Raw genomic sequence first — 21,345 nt, 5'->3', positions numbered from 1 at the left:
GAGAAGGGGCGGGGCGGGCGACGGTCACGCGCGCTGCAGAGGGGCGGGGCCAGCAGCCTCCCGCGGGTGCCCCTTGCTCGAGCGCTTGCGCGTGCGCGCCCGATCGCCTGCACGCGCGAGGCGCGTTCCGTCCCGCCTTTCACCCTCCCCCGCCCCCTCCCCCGGTCCCTCCTCCGTCCCCCCATTCCCGTTTCCGTTCCCGTCCGCCCATGTGGTGCCTCAGCACCGGCAACGCCTCGGGTGAGCAGCGAGTGACCTTCTCGGGACGCGCGGGTCGCCAATTCCGCCCGCCCAGTGAGCAGCGGTCGCGGTCTCCGAGCGCCCCCACTCAGAGCAGGAATCGCCGGGGCTCCCCCTCATGGCACTGCCCGGCCCCGGGGGCGGGCTCGGTGTCCGGGGGGCTGAGGGGGCGGAGGGGCCGCGGGTTTCTGTGCCCCGCCTTCCGCCGCCCCTTCCCGGGGGCGCTGGGGTAGTGCTGGGTCCCTCTAGGGCGGGCCTGGGGGAATTTGGGTTTGGGAGCCCCACCTGCAGCCCCAGTCAGCGTCTGCTGAGCCCTGTGGGTGCAGGGAGCTGCTCACGCCTCTGGTTTTGGCCTCCTTTTTAATCCTCAGGCTCCTCTGTGTCCATCCTGTCGTGTGGAATCATTGTGGGGTTTGTGTCTGATTTGTCACCGTGACTTCTCTGTGATTTCTTTGATTTTAAACAATCATTTCTTCGAGAAAAGGACCTGGCGTTAATTGGATGAGATATTTTTAAATAAAGTCGTAGGGTAGGGAAGTTAAGGATTCAGCGTTCTAAAACAGACCTTCGTGGCCTTTTCAGGTTGACTTCTTGCTGGGAGCTGTTTCACGTCCATTTATAGTATAGAAGCAGCACTCTGGGCTGTCCTTAATGGACTTTCCAGGGATGTTCTTGTAGCTGAAGTTGCTTGCACTGGATAGAAAGAGATGGCTGATGTTTTATGTGTTGGATTTTTAATGAATTTTTATGTCTGTTTCTATGAAATAAATGTGCATGCCAAAAATTTATAGTTAGTGTGCAGCATGAGGGTTCTGGAAGCAAAACCTCTTCCTAGAGCAAGAGCCTGGTTATAATTTATTTCTAGTTTTCCTTGTCGTCTTCTCTGAAAAACACAATTTTAAAACAAAGGGATCACTTCTTACTGTGGTTTTTTATCTGCTGCAATTTCCACTCACAACTCAAAATTATGTAAAGCTTACCATGGTAACAGTACATTCATTTGAGATTCATAACACAGATAGTGTCTCTTGGGCTACAGAACTCTGCAGCATCTTTATCAGGTCACTGCTTCCAGCTGACTTGTCTTACAAAGGGATCGGGAGGTGACAGGTGTGCTATCAAGTGGCGGAAATCCAGTCGCATTCTGAAACAAGCTCTGCTGACTCTTTCATCAAACTCTCACTACTCTAATACACTCGTTAATGTGAAGTTATGATCCTTCAGCCTCCAGTAGTTGGATTTGCCTTTTCTGACAGTAAAAGTGTTTGTAATTGCCTTTCCATGTAGATGTGGATGGGCAGTGACAGAAGCATGTCCTACCCTTTTGTTACGGAGATTAAAAATTTGGGGGGATGGCCCCTATTCTGTCTCAATAATATTTCTGAGAAATTCTATACAACATACTTCATCTACTAGAAATATTTTTTTTTCTTTTAGTGTTTCCTGTACTCTTTCCAGTAGTGGTTTAATTTTGATTCTGATTAATTGAAATGTCCTGAGTTACTTCAGAGTCTTCATTCAATCAATGAAACAGAGGATGAGGCAATCCTTTTGCCTCAATCAGTGTTGCATTTAAATATAATGCACTTGTCTAGAAAGTTATTTTGGCATTTCCTTGGTGCAGCAGACAGCTCATCAGGCCAGACTTTGAGCTCAAAGCAAAATCCACATCTTCATGTCTTCTCTCTTGGTTGGCTTTTGTTTTGGAGAGGATTTAAAAAAAACCAAACAAAACAACAATCAACCAAACAAAACATACAGGGCTGCTTTGTTAAGCATGGAAACATTGAGTTTCCTTTTCACAATTGCTGGCAAGCAGTGTACCAATAGAACTGCAAAGCCAGTTTTAGTGTATTTTTGGCAACATAGATTTACTCTTGTGTGTTCTTGCTCTGAACTGTCTTCCCAGCCTCCCAGAGGGTCCACTCTGTTGCTGCTCCTGTCTCTACCACCTAATTCTCTTCCAGCACCCTGAAAATACCAAGCTATCCCCCTGCTCCAAAAAACAGAGGAGAGACCTTGCAGCAGTGAGCAAATATTTCCCATATGACGCCCCAACAGCATGTGAAATCAATGGATATCTCCAGAGTGGGCAAGGAAAACGATTATATTGAGGTTGTGATTCTATTAGACCAAGCAGACGTGGATCAGAATAATGAGGTTACGCAGTCAGCTTTTGGGGTCTAGTGGAGTAGGAACTAACAATTTCTACATTTTTAAAATAGAAGGTCCCCACTTTGACTTTCTGATCGTTTCATGTATTTATTTTTACCCTGTAATGACTGAACCATCCTAGAGCCATTGTGGCTTTCTAAGACACTTTTTCTGGTATTCAAGTACCTTAAATAGTCTATAATTTCTGCTTTGATAGTAACTTGTTCTAGGTGTTAGAGTTCTATTTTTTTCCTATCTATTGATTCTTGAATATTCATTCTTTAGAACTGCAGGTGAATGTTTTTATTAATCTGACCACAATTTTAACTTGTTATACTCAAACAAGTTTACTTTAAGAATGACCATATTAGAGTGTGGCAGAATAAATGCATTTGGATTAAAATGAAATAAAAAAAACCCCACACAAATTAAATTACACTATTTTGAAGTGTGATGAGGTTGTTTAGTCCATTTAGTATGGAGGGATCTGGAAATACTAGAAAATTACTGAAATGAACTTATTAACAAAGTCTTTGATTATTAAATCTGTTGTTTTCTTAGGTGTACACAGATCCTGGACCTTTTTTTTAATTGAATAATCTGTATCCTGCTGACCAAGAAACCAATTTTGAGTTCTCCTTTTTTGTTGTGGTGGTTTTTTTATCCTTCCCCATTGGAAGAGCTCAGTAGTGGCTCCCTGTTCACTTCAGTAAGTACTGATTTGAAAATAATAGCTTGCCCAAAATCTCATTGGACTTAGCTGTATTTGATCTAGAGTATTTGCTGAAAGAGAAATGTTACTGGCAAGGATTTGGATGGTGTGATTTCTTTCCTGAAGGGAGTGGCAGGAGCATCACTTTGAAAACCATTAGAAGTGGAGAAAATTGGAAATGAATGGATAAAATAAGGATTAGGATATGTGTTTAAGACACCAGTGAAGACAAGGTTACAAAAGTAACCTTTTTCTGTAACAGTGACTGGAACTACGTTTTCTTTCTTTCTTATAAATGAAAAATTAAAAATGCAGAAACCAAAATAAGAAACTACTTTGTGTTATAGTGAATGAACTTGCCATTCATGTTAAAAACCCATTTTAACTATCTTGTTTTTACCTGTGCTTTTTTCTAGATGTCAGTTTGCTGCTAATGGGTGTAAGTAAATTAGATGTCTTATACAGAAAGCTCCTCCTCACTAAACTTTTCATCAGAGGATGGGGAAAGCCAGAGGATCTGAAAAGGTGACTTGTTAAAAAACAACAACATAAACACTACTTTATATTAAAAGAAAAAACCCCCAAACCTTGAAGTATAAACAGTTGTTCCTATCCTGTATTTAAAATACCAAAAATGTTCCCAAGTTTGTTTTGTTCAGGAAATCATGTGTTTCCATACCGAGGGAGTAACTGGATTTAAAAGATGTCTTAAAGGGATTTGTTAAATGTTTCTGTTTAAAGAGGCTCTTCTTGAGAGAATGGGTGTCCAATTAAATTTTTCACTTATGCATATATGATGACATTCTTCAAACAGCATCTCTGGAAGTGTTTTGTAAAAACAAAACTTGTTGAATATCTGCAAAGGAATTATTCTGTTTAACAGTAAAGAGGATCTTGCTATCTTTTTGTAACTTCCTAATGAATTTTAAAAGTGTTAGATTTAATCAGAAGTTTCTCTCATAACCCAAAGTAGTAAACTCTTTCTTTTTAGATGTCTTGAAAGTAAGAAAAAATGTAAGTACTCCTCAATTTTTAAGTATTTCATTATTTTTATTAATTATTATTAAGAGTAACACCTGGAAGTTAAGGACTTATATTCTTAAGTGTAAAAATGAAGTGACGGAATATATATATTCTGCATTGTGCAGTATTTAAATAGGAAGTGATAAATCTACATTTAATAAGCTATTTTTTATGTATTTGAAAATCAATAAAGAAAACTTGAAATAAGATTTTGTGCACTGTGGATAGCAGTGGAGTTACGGGGGAGTTGGTTTTTGCTTTTAAGTTCAAGTGAAAGATCTGATCTAGAAATTGCACTTAGTTTGCTTTGTGCATCTGTCTCCAGTTGATTTTTCTCTAAAGTGGCAGGCTTTCCTACAAAATGAGAATGTTGGCTTTTTAAAAAGTTTAGTTTACTTGTGTTGGAATAACCAAGAAATGTGGGTGTTATTTTGATTGCAGCATTTCTGTATTCTATTCTGTGTGTGTAATCAAAATGGGACATTTTAATGTTATCAAACCCTAGGTGTAATCTGAAGATTTATGTGCACACCCTTGATGTGATGAATGTTAAAATCCTCATGCTTTGTTCTCATTTGCAAGAGTTGAAATTTCTCAACACATGCAAGACTGAGCCGTCAATAGCCTCCTAACTACAAAAAAAAAAACATAAATGCAGTATTTTTAGAGGATTTAGTGTCAAACGAAACATCTCTTCATTTAGCTTGCCCTCCACACTCAATGTCTCATACCTTTACCCTTATTTTCTCAGAAATATTTAATGCACTTGCAATTCTGTATAAGAAAAGCAAAGGTTATATAGTAAAGCTGGTTTTGATGTGGTGGTAAATTGGATTTTCTTTCCATCCTTTTGGTTTTTTTCTGGTGTTGGCAAGGTGAACAGGTTGTTCCCCTTACACTGTTAGTCTGTACTTTTCACCCAAAACTGTTCCCGTTGATCAGGTAATGTATATTTACAACCATAAGAATGAGCAAGTTATTCTTGGCGTAGAGTATTTAGGGTCGAGACGGCCAGTTTGTGGACATCTAGTCAAAATCTCTGTTTAAGACAAAGCTGAATTTTGTTTCTTCAATTCAATTGTCACCTCATTCATTTGAGTTTTAAAAGTCCCTTGAGGATGAAGATTATTTATAGTTTCGCTGGGCTATCTTCTCATATGCTCAACTGTGAAAAAAATCTTTCACTGTGCTCCAGTAGGAATTTGTTACATTGCAACACTCAGCCACTGCTTCTTGTCCTCTCACTGTACACCTCTGAGAAGAGATTTGTTTCATTTTGTTCTGTGTGGCTCTGCAGCCCATTTAAATAGCAGAAGAAAGCAACCAGATTTGCCCCTTAACCTTCTGTTCCCCGCCAAGGTACCTGAGCTTATTTGCTTTAATTTAAAAGCATCCTTACATACCTACCCTATGGGAGCCTGATTAATATGGAAAGCTGGCTTCATAACTTACTTTCTTTGTGGCTTACTTTAGCTCCTGACATTTTATATAAATACGTCTTCTCTTTTTTTTAGATTAAAAGCCGAATTTTCTCTACTTGTTTCCTTTCAACAGAATATTTGAATTCAGAAAGATTATTGGAAACAGGGAAACATGCCAGACTCTGGTTTCAAAAGATTATCCAGTGTTTATTGACAAGGTACTTAAAAGCAAGATGTGATAAAATGTAACTAAATTTGTTTTCCTGCTGGTATATAAAGGTGAAATAACTTGATACTTAACAGGCTACTTTTATAGGCTACTAGCAGAGTAGGCTACTATGGAAGGAAATTGAGAGACCGTGTCTGTACAGATACTGTTTTATTTTTTAGTACAATAGTTGGGGAGTGGAGTGTCAAATATTAAAATTCAAAAAATGTTCAAAACTTAGTATATGTTTAAAATGGGACATCATTACACTTTTCCTTGATTCCCTTAAAGGGTCATTTAAAAAAAGCAAATTTGGAAAGAAATGTTTTGGCTGTACTGATAACATGTATCCCTGTATTTGAGGACTAGACCTCAGCTTTGTGTTTATTTACATAAGTTAATTCTTCTACTTTAAGAGATTTGATTTCAGAGCAAGTTAAACACTGGTATGATATATATTGCTATCATCCCATTCTGTCTGTAGGTTGAGGGGCAATCCGACTGTAAAATCCTTGAGGGGCACTTCATTTCCCCCTTGGCACATTGTGTCCCAGGTATACTGCCAGTCGAATCTCTTGTAGCAAGGTAAGAGAAACGATGAGGTATTTCCTATCTGAAATTAGTGCTGCAGAGAAGTGAGAATGGTCTATAAGTAGTTTTATTTACAGACTAATTGATTTATAGAGTAATTTAAATTATAAGCTAATTTATTGCAATGCAAATTATCTGTAAAATATTTCAAAAAGGGTTTTTTTTTGTACTAATGTGTTAAAATAGATTTTGATTTCAAAAATGACAATAGATCTTATTCATGTGATAGCTTAATCTGTATTTTGAAAAAAAATCCATTAGCAAAATATAACTCTTTTGGGTGTTTTTTTTTTGAGTGTAGAACTTATATTGCACAAAGCTGTGTAATACCCTGGGGTTTTTTAAATTGTTTGGGTTTTTTCCCAAATGAGTGAGATGCTGGAAATGAGGGACAATAGCTGTTTTGTATGTAGCAGAAGAGGCTGTTTTTATGAAAGCATGTTATATTGTATTTGAAGGAACCATTCCAGCTTTCCATTTACATTGAATACAAAAATATTGTATATGTGCTGAAGTAGCAAGTTCATTTAATTGTAGCAAGAGAATCTGATGCCTTTCTTACTTGGCAGGTCAAAAAATAGCATTCTCACAGAAAGCTAGGTGATCTCTAGCAGTGATGGTTCCACTCTAGCACTGCTTTGCAGTTGAGGACTGGGTTTCGAAAGGGAGAATAATTTCTGTTTGCATTAAATTTTTAGCTTAACTGTCATGATGGATTTTTTTTTCCCAAGCTTTGTTTGTTTGCTAACTTAAAAATTAAATGTACAAGTTTGTCAGCTGAAATTGATACTGGCATTGTACATTTTGTCAGTAATACTGGCTGGTGTTTTTGTGCGCTTAAGCATGTGACACTAAGGAATGTTAGAAAAAGTTTTATAGTCAAGATACCATTTCTATTCCACCTCTCCATTGGTCAGAGAAAGAAACTGTCTCTTAACATTATTGAACTAATTACTACCATACTGGAAAATACAATATACTGGTTGTTTCCTTATCTATGTTCTCTCATACCTTGTAGCCAAGTTATGCCAACTGTTACTTTGGTCACTGTTTTGAAATGCTGTACAAATTTCCCTTCAGATGGTTGTGGATTGTATGAATGTTCTTTCCTAAGTGTAACACTGTTGTAGGTAACAGTGCTCCATCTTGTGAGGAAAATACTGGTGCCTCAGAAATTATTTTTTTTCCAATAGTTAGACTGTAAATAACTTAAGTAGCAGCCGAAGACGTTAGGTGATGATGTTGGAGGTATAGAATAACTTTATGGTTTGTATGTTGGGTTTTTGAATTTTTATTTTTTTTAATGTATTGCTCATCTTAATCTTCAATTTCAGCTGTTGTGCCTTCAGGAGAAAAATAGCAATGCTGCCTAGGAGAGCTGGACATGCTTATTTAGGCTGCTCTTTATCTGAAGTTCCATTTCTCCACTCTGCAAAATTTAAATTGTGATGATGAGGTAGTAGTCTTTTTTAGGAACATGATCTTTCATCTTGGCTCTTTTTCTTGTTTGGCCTTCCTTCTGTCCTACTTTCAGATTCCTTTGTTTGCTGAATGTGTTGATGAAAAATGATGTTGCTGAATTGCTGGCAGTTTGCCTGCATGCATTACAAGTACTTTATTATGTCTTTTGGGATTTTTTTTAGATTAATTTCTCTTGGTGCAGCTTGTAAATAGATGTACTTACTCTGCTAAAATAGGCGTTTCTCACAGATTTCAGTTCATCATACCCAGAAGATGGAACAGCAAGCACAGACCTGTGTGCATTCATTTAGCAGGCACTGGAGATCATGTGAGTGTGTAAAATATAAAATTGAATATTACTGAGAAATTAAATAATCACATTTTGTCTTATATATATTATTTGTACATCTTTAGCACTTCTGGAGGAGACGGACACTAATGGCAAGGCCAATGATTAAAGAAGCCTGTATGGCTTCCCTGTTGCTAGAAAACCCTTATTATATCCTTTTGTGGAAAACACAATAGTTATTATTAATGTTCTGTCCAGAAGGTAAAAGACTTATCCTGCTGGCAAAATATGTACTTTTTGGACCTATTTCCAGTGGACTTTTCAGTGCATAGAAGCAAAGAAAGTATGGCCACTGCATGAAACACAATGTGGAATGCAGTTAACATAATGAGCTACCTTTACACCAAGTATGCCTTTTTGGATTTTTTAAAAAATGTCTTCTGCAACTTCTTCCTGTATTCATTAAAGTTGTGATCTGAATAATGTGAATCTTTTAGCAGTGACTGACTGAGAATTATGCATTCATTCCATACCATACTTTAGATGTAGTATGGATCTATTAATGACAGAAAAGAAAGTTGCCTCTCCTGCCTTCCATTCTCAAATGCAATTCTTCCGCACCTCAGGTACTTTTGAGAAACTTACTACTGGCACTTAAGATCTGAGTTTTTTTTGAAAAACAGTTAAGTTTTGTCCAGTGTTACTCTGTTTTATTAAATTTCTGGTCACACTTTTTTCTTACCCATATACCTGACAATGGTAAAATGTTGCAAACTACATCATCAAACTACATTGAACTTGATTAAGTGCCAGTTAGACATTGGGAATGTAAATTCCAAACTTCAGTTAATCCATGCTATTTATGTATGTGATTTATTTTGTTTGATTTTTTTGTTTTGTTCTAATGACCAGTTTTTATATAGTCTTTTTTACTTTCTTTAACTGGAGTCTTTTACATGGCTGTAGAAAACCTAAGGATCAAATGTAAGTATTACTGTTACATTTTTGGATACTGTCTTTTTGAAATAGTGCTTTTTATTTTCTCTCAAGGAGCTGAAAGTTGTCTAAACTTTGATAGCTTATTAAGAAAAAAAAGTCCAAAGAATGGATGACTTGTAACCTGCTAATGTGAAATTGTCTACTCTTTGCTAAACTACTTTGTTTTTTTGTGTTAGGAGATCACAGGCATCAGGAAAGTTTGCACGAGATGAACTTGCAGTATAGAGTGAGATGCAGACACGTTCTGTGAATACAAGCAAGTGCCACTTTATTTTCCTGATTCACAGCTGCACATGTACAAATGCTGCAGTTATATTTCAGTCAACTATGAATAATTTTTGGTCAGATAGGGTATTTCCCTGTTATTTTTATATGTATATATTGCTAATATTTTGCTTTTTCAAGATATTTTAAGAGTTTACTTAAATTTTAAGAATTATTTTAAGAACAAATATGGTGTTGGTTGGTTTTCAGGCAGTGGAAGCCATGCAATATTAAGTATTTTTCAGGATTTGTTCCCTCAGTCAGTTCTTAAATGTGAATTTAGTAGCCTAATTAGGTGGTCCTGGTATTTTTGCTTTTCACATTGTCTAAACCACAGAAGTATTAACAGAATTCAAAAGAATGTGTGTCTGAGGCAAAGCTGTGGTTTTAGTCTCCCAATATTTCTTAAGGTCCAGATATGAGTCGGTGTTTTAATCCTTTTTAATCCTAACTTTGACATTTAACCTGAGTAGAAGACACAGAGGAGGTGATTTATGAAGGATTATAGGAAAGTGACAGGAGAGAGTGTGTGCCGGAATACATCTATTGGTAGGTTTATTTCCAGTTATTGATGATCCAATGCAGAAGAATAAATTTAGTAACTCTGTTCTCAGTTGTCTAGCATGTCATCTTAGTAGTTGTATGATGCAGAGAAAGATTCTTTCTAAGGGGGGTGCACAGTCTAATACCCCAACAGGTAACTGTCACTCTTCAACACAGGGTTACACAGCAACAGTGGTTTTAGTTAATACTCTGGTAACATTGTTTAATAAATACAGCAGCTGGAGAAGGCTGAGGAATCTCATAACAAAGCTGAGGAAAGAATTCCATTAGCCTGTAAATGCTGGTCTGCAGCAGCTATGTTCATTTCTGTGTGACTTCACAACAAGCTTTGTCCTTGTGCTTCAGAGTGTCGCAAATGCGATGGTGGCATGCTGGCAGGAGAGACCTGGAGCTCTTTGTAATGTGGCTGTGATACTGAAAATACACAGTCCTCCTCCCCAAATTAGAGGTGTTTTATTCTTAATCCCTCTGATGGTTCAGCTGAATAGCTTCCTTCTTTTTTTGTGTGTCTCCTGTGTTTTAATGCTTTGCAGTACACTACGTAAATTTCTCAGTACCATGACAAAATTCCCACTTTACAGTTTCAGTCTTAAAGTGACACTGATGAACACTTCCAAAGCTGACATACTGATTGCTCTTCAATGTTGTGTGCAATTTTTCAATGATGTAAATAAGGTAAATAAGGAAAAAAAAAATGATGGTGTATGTCTAGGAGTATATGTCTAGGACTGTATCACTTTGATTCTATTTCAAAAATATCTGTTATAACTTCACAGGACAGAATATTATTATTAATGAGAAGCTAATGTTGATAATGTCTGTTTCCAAAAGACCAGGCTGTCAGTGATATTACATTAGAAACTTAGCAGTTGCCTATTTCTAGTCTGCATTTGGATGAAAAATTGCACGTGCCAGAGAATCTGGGCTTACTTTTTCACCTTTTGAATCAACAGAAGTTCAGCTCCAAAATTCTCTGGGATTGTGATTAAGCTTTGTACAAAAGTATGTATAGAATGATGAGAACTGTCAGAGTCTAATCTTGGAAAATAAATCCTGTATTTTCCTTTTCTGGGGAGAAAAGACGGTCATGTTTAAAAAATGTCTCGGACCTGTTTGTGATGGGAGGAGCTCTAATTCTAGAATCGGCAGCTCTTTTGCACTGGCTAGAGAGAGAAGGCTATGGACCGCTAGGGATGACTGGAATATCCATGGGAGGACATGTAAGCTTTTATATCTCCTGTTCAGTAATTTTTGTTTTAACTTCTCATTTGATCATGTAGCATTCAGAAATAATTTGTTTTACAGTGTTGATCTCAGAAGTACTTTAAAATAAACATTTAGAGTCATGAGAAACAAATTGTTGGCAATTCTCATGTTCTGTGGTGCTGAATTAGTATAATCCTTAATAAGTACTGACAAATCATAGAGCCATCTCCTGGCAGGCTTAATAAGAATATAAACTTCTCACATAATTGGTTTTTTTCCACAAGGGGGGGCAGAAATGTTATCTGAAAGAAAGTCTGCACTGATCGATTGCTAATTCTTCCTCTTTTTCTTCATTCTTCTTGATTAAATCTTTGTGTTGTAATGCATTGTGTGAAATGCCCCCTCTTTGTAGGCATATTGTGACTGAGGTGACTTTTAGTGTCAGTTTTATTCTCAACTCATCTCTTTTTTTCCCCCTGATCATTGGTATTGATCAGAGATTTCTGTGGTGAGGTGGAGAACGTTTTCTGTATGACACTGTGCATATTCAGACTAAACCAGGAGTGATGCTTGAAAGACTAATACACAGTTAAAATATTACTGCTTATGTCTCTACAGATTATGATGTCTGTGAGACAGAGGTGCAAAGCTTATTAAAACAACATACCTTTGTTTTTCTGTTGTTAGGAGCTAAGTAGATAATGTTGGTAATGGTAGTATTTACTGAAAGGGAAATATTTTCCCCTAAAGCACAACTTTATAACTCTTAAATGTCTGTAAATGTACAGAGCACCTTTGATTTACTTAAATATCACCCTGCTGAATCAACAACTTTTGTATTATTCCTTCCTTGGCTTATTTGTAAGCTGTATTGGCCTTCTCAGACTGGTATATGCAGCACTAACCATGCACGACAGTTCAAATGCTGTGGTAACCACCAAATTCTATATCCTGTACTAATGGTTATATCCAGCATGGGCATAGAAGGAGGCAAGATCTGAGAAAAGTGGGTTTGGAAACTCCTTTGAAATTTTTTTTCTTAGTCCAGGAAGATACGTTTTTGGTTAGTCCTGACTTACTTACAGGATTTCTGGTACAATTTAAACCAGTGAAATAACTGATATTTGATGTTGATCCTCTATAGAATGTGTTTTACAAGGGAAGGTAGGTAGCATTGATTCAGTTCTTCTATTGGGGAAAGCTGGAACAAAGAGAAAAGAAGTCAGACTTTCTGGCTATTAGAACATATAGATATGTGGTGTTCTTGTAACTTTTATTAATCAAAAATAATTATAGTAGAATTACAGTTCAGTTGTATAAATCCATTTGTTAGAATGTCTGACACAGAGATGGGGTGTTTTGTATTAAGCAGTTCTGTTTAGAGCAATAATAAAATAAAACTTGTCAAGGACATACCATATAGGGAACTTCTGTACACTGAACTTATTTGCTCTGTTTTTTTCTGGGATAAACAGAATATTAACAAAAATGTGTTCTGAGAACTGATGTAAAAGTAATAATTTAAACTTAAAGGACAGAAAAAGAGTTCACTTAACAACTTAACATGCTGAATTACTTCTCCTTCATATTTTGTTTCCAGTATGCAAATTTCAAAAGTATAGAATTTTAAATAGCCCTTCTCATAGATTGACTTTATTTTACCTTGAAATAAACTTGCAAGAGCTTGATAAAAAGCTTTGTAGATGTTTTTATAGCTTTAAACAACTAATATATTGTATTATTTTTTATCATTATTATGATAATTAATGTAATTATAATTATAATTAATGGGGCTATAATTATAATTAATGGAGTAGTTAGTTAATATTCCACTGGGAATTCTTACAAAAAAGCCCCATTCAGCTTGAAATGAATTCTATCCAGAGCAATGCTTATTAGAAAAATCACTGAAGAATAGATTGTAACTTCTAAATAGGTGAAAATATATCCAACTGCCACAGTCCTTAACTGCTTTGGTGCCATGTATTTGATAGATACTATATAAACAAAGAAACTGAGAATGAGAGAGTTCTTTCTAGCATATTGTGAATTCAATATTAAAATGTGTAATAAGTGCCTTTGATTCTAGATGGCTTCACTGGCAGTGACAAACTGGCCTAAACCATTGCCATTGATTCCGTGTCTTTCCTGGTCAACAGCTTCTGCAGTCTTTACTACGGTAATTAACATATATTTTTGTTAATGTTGTTGCATGATAATCAGAAATGTAAGTTAAAAAGTTTCAGTTGGCCGCAGGGGAGGTGAGTTTCTGTGCCCTGTGTTATAATGTGTGCTTATGCTTTGATTGCAATAATTTTAAGTGCTGTCTGGGAACTTGGGCAGAATTCCACTGGGAAAATAAGTCACAAGGGGAACAGATCAATTTTTTCTGTATCATTATTTTAGAGTGATCTCTGGGTTTTACTTGTGTGCTTGATGTTTTTGTTTATAATCTCAGGGTGTGTTGAGCAAGGCAGTGAACTGGAGAGAGCTCGAGAAACAGTATTTTACACAAACTGTTTATGAAGAAGAAATAATTCAAATGCTTGAATACTGTGGAGTAAGTATAGTTTATTTTCCTTATTTGCTAATATTTACATGTGCAAATCTAACAAATAATGTAACTTCTTTTTACTTGCACTAAAAGTGGACAATTGTTAGCTAAAACATACCTGCATGTTGTTTCTTTATGCTTTCGATAAACTTAATCTTTGAAGGAAAACCTGAAAAATAAAGCTAATATTTTGGTTGTTTAGTGAGTGTTAAGTGTAGCCCTTGCTACAGTTTTTCCTGCAACCACACTTAATGTAATCTGTGACATAAAATGTGTTCAATTGAAGTTCTAATAATAACTTTTTTTCCCTAAGATTCTTTGCTTTGTGACAGTTCTTTTTCAAATATCTTACAACAGGAGAAGAGGAGCTGGGGTGGAGATAGTTACTTGGGCACTTGCCATTTTTAAGTCAAATACACTCCAGAACACTGATGGAGAAGACAAAATGAAAAGAAGAAACATTTCAAGATGTTTATAACTCTTGTGTCTCCCTAGTATTTAGAGACAGTTGATTTTTCAGGCCTAAACCTAACAATAGACCTGGTCACATATATTTATTTTCTTATTATTATGTCATGTAGGCCTAAATTATGGTAATTACAATTTCAGAGTTTAATACAAAATGAAAAGCAAATGTGTTTGTATCATAAGCTACCATATATATAAGTAATTCCTGCATTTTTTTAAGATGATAGAAACGTAGAATGAAATTATCAAGAGGTTATGGTGGTCAGGATTTAACTGAGTAGCTTGCAAACTGGAAATAACAACTACTATAATGAGTGCTTTTTGTATCTTCTTAATTTTTTTAATAATGAGTTCATCTTAAAAATAAGATTAACCAACTAGTTTAAGGGAATAACCCTTAATAAATGACCTTTTGTCTTTGTTTAGACAGATTCTTTCAAGATGGGACAAGATTTTGTTAAAAACTTCCCTGATAGTGTGCACAGTCTGGAGGATATGGATGTTACCTCCAGGATGTTCAACCTCGAGTCCATGAGCACTACTGTATCTAAAGAAGCTGTTCACAGCTTTACCACAAATAAAAGTACTCTAAGTGCCTCTTCAGAAAGACTCTTAATACAAGATGCTCCTAAAATGCAGTGCATAAATCAAACATTTTCAACCAGTAGCAGTAGCAATAAAAACTTAACTGGCCCACAAGGACGCAGGATAAATACAAGAAGAAAGAGTGACACTTTACAGAGAGAATCCATAAGGTTCATGAAAGGAGTAATGGATGAATGTACCCATGTAGCTAACTTCTCAGGTATGTATCTATTTGTTTCAATGTGCATTTTGGAAAATTGAGTAAAATACAGTGGAAGAGAGGTATTTTCGTAATTCTCCATGTGTAAAGCTGCTGGCCCCTTAGCTGAAATATGGAAATATTGTGAGCATTGTTCAGTAATGTCTGTTTACCACTCCATTTCATAATTGTTTTTCTATTCCTTCTTGATGGCCAACTAATGACACAGTGAATTAAAAATTTGCTTTTCAGTATCTGTGCTCATTTCTCCTCTGCCTTGCTGTGCTCTTCTCAGATATGAGTTAGTGCAAATTTGTATTATCTGAAAGAACAAAACACCTGTGCAATGTGAGTGATACCTAGAACTAATCTGCTAATAAGGTCTTCCAAGTCAGTTTCGTAAGGCAGAAATCTCATATTGACTTCAGGTAGAAAATAGCCTAGCTGAGAACCAAGCTTGAATGACACTGCTAGACAAGTATGACCAGTAAAAACACACAGAGGTCCTTCTGTGATAGTGCAGCCTGAAGAATATAGTTTCCCAGGACAGGCATAGCATATAGAGGGAGCTGTAGCCCAGCCTTCCTTGGCGTTTTGGACAAATCCTTTACACTGCCTGCTTGCAGCAATGCAAACAAGTGCTTGCTTTCTAGAGCTGTCTGAAAGGGTTCTCCTGGAGTGGAGGCTTGGAATTGCTTTTGTGGCAGTCATATCAGACAAAATGGTTCAGCTGTGCATGTACCTGCTTTGACTTTTGGTATTTAGTAATCCACTGGTAAATATTAAAATAAAATAAAATCCGAAGATATCTACACTAAAGTAGATTTCTTGACTTGGATCACTGCTTGCCAGAGATGTTTTATGACAAATACTGGTGCAGTGCTTCCCTTAAAGCTTTCAAAGTTATTTCAGTAGACAGAAAAAGCCCTTTAAGCTTTATTCTAAGTACTCACATTCTTGTTTATCTAGACTTATCCAGGTATCACTTGGCTAAAGCACTGACCTTTCTTGAAACTTAAGAGGATCTGTGATCCTAATGCACTTGTCAAAGTGATGTACTCCTTCCTGTCAGTAGTCTCTTAGGTGTCAGTCATGCTCTAGGAGACGTTGCATCCCCTGCCAGGTATCCTTGAAATGTGGCTAGAGGAGCTTCAGAAAATCTGCCTAACATTCAGATTTCATGGAAAGTGGAACGAAAGACTAGAATTTGTCTTAGCATTGCGTGTTCTCTATACATGATGAAAGAAGGAAGGGTCTAAGTGATTTGTGACACCCCATTGCCAAACGTCTTGTTCGGTCACTCTTTAACATACCACGTATAGTTTTTTCTTGAAGAGAGGAATGTTCTATGTTCAACATCATTTTGCTGTCCTTTTTCTGAACATCATTTTGATGTTGTTCCTGTTAATAATCTGATTGGTGCAATTCTGGTTATAAATGGTAAATATATACAACAGTATGTTGGGATTTTTATGTTGCAGCTAAACCTTGTAGGAAACAGAAAAGAAAGTGAACATATGCTGCACTTTGTCTGACCTTGTATTAAAAGTCTTTTTTCCTCTCCTCAAGGAAAAAAGTTTACATAAAGCTCTTCTGAATTTCATAGTTCTTTTTGCTGAAAAAAAGAGATCTCAAAGAACTGATGTGAATGCTGTAGAGTTTTGTTGATAAGAGGAAAGACAATTCTATCATTCCTCAAAGACTTGTGAAGTTTTCTGCTTTAGGGGAGGGAAGGGATAGGATGTTTGTTTTTCTGCTGATAGCCTCACTACTGTAACATCAAACAACAGATAAATTCTATTAAAGCTTAGAATAATTTAATTTTTTTAGAAATAGCATTTTTGCAACAGAAATCTTAGTTGTCGTGTTTCTGTTTCTTATCTTAGATGAATTCAATTTTTTGATTTGTTTTTTAGTTCCAGTTGACCCAAGTTTAATCATAGTTGTACAAGCCAAGGAGGATGCATATATTCCTCGTACTGGGGTGCGCAGTCTTCAAGAAATCTGGCCGGGGTGTGAAATTAGGTATCTGGATGGAGGTCATGTCAGTGCCTACCTCTTCAAACAAGGACTCTTTAGGTAAGGTGAACAGAAAAGTTTAAAAATAGTCTAGATTTTATTAAAATATAAGCTTGGCTGCAAATGAGTAGTAGTACTTGTGTGAATTCTTGCCTTATAATATTAGGTATTGACTTTCTAAAGACAGTTATATAAATCAGTTATATAAATGCAGTTCTGTTTCTAAAAAGTTAAATACTTGTGCTGTTAATTTTAAAATATAAGGAATTAGACTGTACATCCCATTTAGGCAGTCTAAGCAACAACAGAAAAGAATACCACTATGTCAAGTCAAGGTGTACTGACCACTAGTTTATTGCTATTTAAAATTTCAACCTTATTTTATGACAGTTATCAAAAATTGCATGTCTTTGACCCATTTTCTGATGTGTTTGAATAGAAAACTAATTCATTAACATTTGCACTCACATTATAGTTGGTAAATAGTCCCACTCATTCCTGAAACATAAATATATTACTGAATTGAAGTGAGAGATCCCAGAAATAAAGGAGGGAGAAAACACTACCTGATATCACATTTTTATTGAATGCTGTTTTGAACTTGTATGATAGCTTTGTATATACATTTGTAAATATATAAAAATACACCCTTATATCTTCCCTTTCCCAAATTATACAAATTATCTTCTTTTTACCTTGTTTCAGACAAGCAATTTACGATGCGTTTGACCGGTTTCTTCAGAAATACGCTGTTTGAAAAATCTTCATAATGCGTTCAAACTGATCTCATTTGTAACTCAGTGTACTGGAACTCGTATTTGGAAAACAAGCTGCTTGCAAAATTGAGTAGCCACTGACTTTGGCTGTTGTAGGTAACAATAACTGGAAATGGTGAAGTACCAGCATTACTTTCATTTCAACCCAGTGCCATTCTGACACAGCTGCTTCAGCATTACCTGTGAAAAATCAATGGCAGCGTTTGTCAGCATTCATGTACTTTGTGTCTAATCAGGTTGTGTATTCCTTGAATTCTGAATCAATTCTGAATTGTGTGTCAGTGGAAAATAGACCAATCTAAGTATTGAAAGAATGTAAAATGCGCTGTATGGCTAAGCTGCTCTCTTGTGTTTAGTGTATTTCTGGTTTGTTCCATATGCCTTGGTTTCCTCTTGCTTCCTTGTGCCCTTGCTACTCCCATTGTATTTTACTACAGCTTTGCCAGTGCTCAGCCTCGTGTGTTTGTCACTGGTTTTCTCTTCAATTATGAATTGAAAATGAGCTGTAATAGGAGGGGCAGCATCTAATCTTGCAAAAAGAGACTGACAATTCAATGAAAAGTGAGAGACGTTTTCATTCAATACATCCTTGAAGTTTTTCTGCCACTGAAATAACCGTGCCGTTCCAGAAGGATCATGTAGCAATTCATCAGTCAGGTTCACAAAACTGGAATAAGTGAAAATCAACTGTCTGTTTATTAATTCTTTACATTAATTCAGTTGGATAACAAAAATTTCTAGTTTTTTTTTTAAAGAATGGTAGAAGAGATAGAGATTTCATCATTTACAGTGGCTGCTTTTAGGCAATTAAATCAATAGCAGATTATATGGTGCTATGAAGACCTGCTGGGAATATTTCAACAGAAGTCCTTTTTAAAGTACACTCAGTGCTGATATGCAAAATACACTTTCATTGTATAATTTAAAAAATACATGAGACTAAATGTTTTTAAAACAGTTTGGTTTGCTCCTTATTTTTCATCACTTGGGTTTTTTTAAATCAATGGAGAAATTCGGATCTTGAACACACTTAAGAAAAAAGCCTCTTTTGGGATCAAAAATGCCAACAAAGTACACTATCATATAAGGTTGTCATGTAGTGACCGTATGTGGTATCTCTCCATGTCTCTTTTGTGGTAATCTGCAACATTCTCTTAAAGCCAATTCGCAGAGAGGTTGAAAACTGGAACACTTCAGTATTAATTTTAGTACAGTCATGACCAGGGTTACACTGAAACAAATTGAAAAACCCAGCCATTTCTCAGGATGTTCAACTTCTGCACCTTTCCAATCAAGCACTTTTGATCTCCATGGTTAGTGTGAAGATTTTTAGTAGGCAGAGTATGGAGCAAACAAAGCTCGGTTTATATGTTTTCTTGAATTTTACTCTGACAGGACTAACTGTGAAGAAGTCATGGTTCACTTGAAAATCAGGTATGTTTAGGTAAAACTGAAGAGCAACAATTCACAATAACCCAAATTATTTAAGATACAAATTTACTGAAAATGCAAAAGAAGTTCTGCTCTTTTGGAAGTGAAATTGCTTCTCTCAAGGGGTTTTTCATAATTTCTTTGGAGAGCGTTGGCTTTGTATATATTAGGAGCAAGTGTGAAGTGACTAACATGTTTAAATACAAAATATTGTAAACACCAAATATTGGAGGGTTTGAATTCAAATATAAGTAAGTTTACAAATTTTAAATTGGCAGCTTGAATACTGTACTAAGAGATTTACAGGGTTTACAGTTTACAGGCTCATTCATCAACTAAGAGTGCTTTACAAGACTGCTGTTCAGCAACTTTTGTAGCTCTCACATTTTAAATGTAATTGTGTGCTTTTTGTTCTGTTTCTGTTGCAGCTATGAGAAAGGGAGATATGTGGTGGCAAGGGAAAGGGCTTGAATAAATGCAAGAGAGAAAAGACAGATTTTGTAAAGGCCAGGAGTAAGCACAAAAAAAAATCAACTACGCTACAAAGTATAACATGCTAAAGTAAATATTTTCAAAGCACACAATACTGGGAATTACACAACTGATGGGAACTTGACATCCTGAGGTTAGTGTTCCAATGGTATTAGTAACAAGGTTTAACTTATCCAAAGATCATTCTATTCACAGATGAAGATTTAGGCCAGTGCCACTCCTGGTTGTGAGTGTGTCTTTTGGGACAACTAGTGAAAGACTGGTTTCTGACAAGAATGAGAAATTACACTTTGCTCTGTAGCTAAAGTCGTGTTGCCAAATATGTAAGCATTATTTAAGAAATTTCTCAGGTTAGAGTATCAAAAAGGAAAAAGGAGCTCTGTGATCTGTTTCTGCCAGTTATCAGACACAGGGAGCTATTAGGTGGTCTGTGAAGGGGGGAATCTTGCTGTGTACATGTTTTTAACCTTTGGGAAATTGACTTTTTAAACCAGATTTTAAGGTTAAAGCCTAAGAAAGTATAAATAATCCATTTTGATGTTAAAAGAGAATGTGATTTTAATCCAGCAATTGCATGAGGGAAATACTGGAGTAAGATTCCTGCACTAAATCCATGTAGCAGGTAAGCCATTCTGTATGTCTTAAACTTATTGTAAAGCTGGCCTTGGTGATTTTTTGGTTTTAAAGTTTTTCAATAAAAGTCCTAAAAAAACAGTTACATGTGAAGGAGTTTTTTTCTTTCTTGTTAACAAGTGTTCAAAGTGCATCTTGCTGTCATCCTGTAATCCTTTTTATTCCTACTAGAGCTGTAGCACAAGGAGAGCAGTTAATCTACAGGACGTGATAAAAGCTTTCCATAACAAACACTGGTACTACTTTGATGTTTTTCTACATGCAGTACCTAGTAAAGAAAATAAGCTTGTATCAGCTAATTAAGATACCATCGTAATTCCAATTTTATACTTGCCAATGCCTTCATTGTGCTCGAATTTCCCAGACTAATTTAAAATCCTTTCTACTTTTAAAAGGGTCCAAAATATGTACAACTTTTGGCTGCTGTGTTCCAAGCAAGGGTACCATACTAAACTTGGAGTGGGTAGTTTGCTTTGTCTGCATTGGAAAGGACAGGCTTAGGGCAGAGCGAGAGGTTGAATCTGGTGTGTTATCCATGAGTAACCCAGGTACACTTGTTTGGTGTTTTGTTCCCATGCTTCTCTTCTGGCACCTGATCACACATCTAATAATTGTCAAATGGAGCTTCTTGTACTTTCTTTCCCCGAATCAAAAAAAATCAAACAAAAAACCAACCAACTCAAAAGGGACTGCTCAGGAATTTTTTTTAGCAAGGATACATCACTTGTGTTTTATTACTCTAGAAAGTCTGCAAAAAAGTTAACATAGGACAGAATGGAGTTCTGTTGCTTTTCCTTCTGGGAATGTCATATGCATGTATAGATATACTCTCTAAAGAGTAGAAAAGTGAAAATCCTTGGACACTGAATATTATTTTGTCTTGGTAGTTGCTAACACTTTGAGGCAGCTATTTTTAAAATTTATTTATTTATCTTAATTGTTTCTGTCCTTTTTTTTTAATGTTGATCTTAATTACGCTTGGTTGGGCAGGGAATTTTCTTTATCTTAAACTGTCAGGTTCTCTGTCAGCTTGGCTGTAATGATAAGTTATACAGT

The 21,345-nt window shown here is 36.2% G+C and overlaps 1 protein-coding gene across 7 annotated transcripts; it reads left to right on the top strand.

Annotated features, from left to right (window-relative positions):
- Positions 1-85: 85 nt before the first annotated feature.
- Positions 86-20,370, top strand: ABHD18 (abhydrolase domain containing 18). 7 transcript variants are annotated; one of them, XM_051794484.1, is made up of 15 exons: positions 87-240; positions 2,150-2,355; positions 2,956-3,103; positions 3,523-3,631; positions 5,684-5,768; positions 6,243-6,343; positions 8,060-8,138; positions 8,225-8,311; positions 9,058-9,083; positions 11,008-11,146; positions 13,222-13,311; positions 13,591-13,692; positions 14,581-14,959; positions 16,855-17,017; positions 17,663-20,370. In XM_051794484.1, exons 4-15 carry the CDS (start codon positions 3,540-3,542, stop codon positions 17,712-17,714), a joined length of 1,395 nt encoding a protein of 464 aa, XP_051650444.1. In that variant the 5' UTR covers positions 87-240; positions 2,150-2,355; positions 2,956-3,103; positions 3,523-3,539; the 3' UTR covers positions 17,715-20,370. The 7 variants fall into 7 exon arrangements, with proteins under 7 accessions (XP_051650442.1, XP_051650444.1, XP_051650443.1 ...); XM_051794483.1 differs by lacking the exon at positions 2,150-2,355; XM_051794485.1 differs by lacking the exons at positions 87-240; positions 2,150-2,355 and adding an exon at positions 277-294.
- The last annotated feature ends 975 nt before the right edge of the window (positions 20,371-21,345 follow it).

This window comes from Manacus candei, unplaced genomic scaffold (genome assembly GCF_025592945.1).
Source record: "Manacus candei isolate 608988 ecotype Guabito, Panama unplaced genomic scaffold, ASM2559294v1 h1tg000039l, whole genome shotgun sequence".
NCBI lineage: Eukaryota > Metazoa > Chordata > Aves > Passeriformes > Pipridae > Manacus > Manacus candei.
Note: the sequence above shows the minus strand (reverse complement) of the source record. Positions and strands in the feature narration are given on the sequence as shown.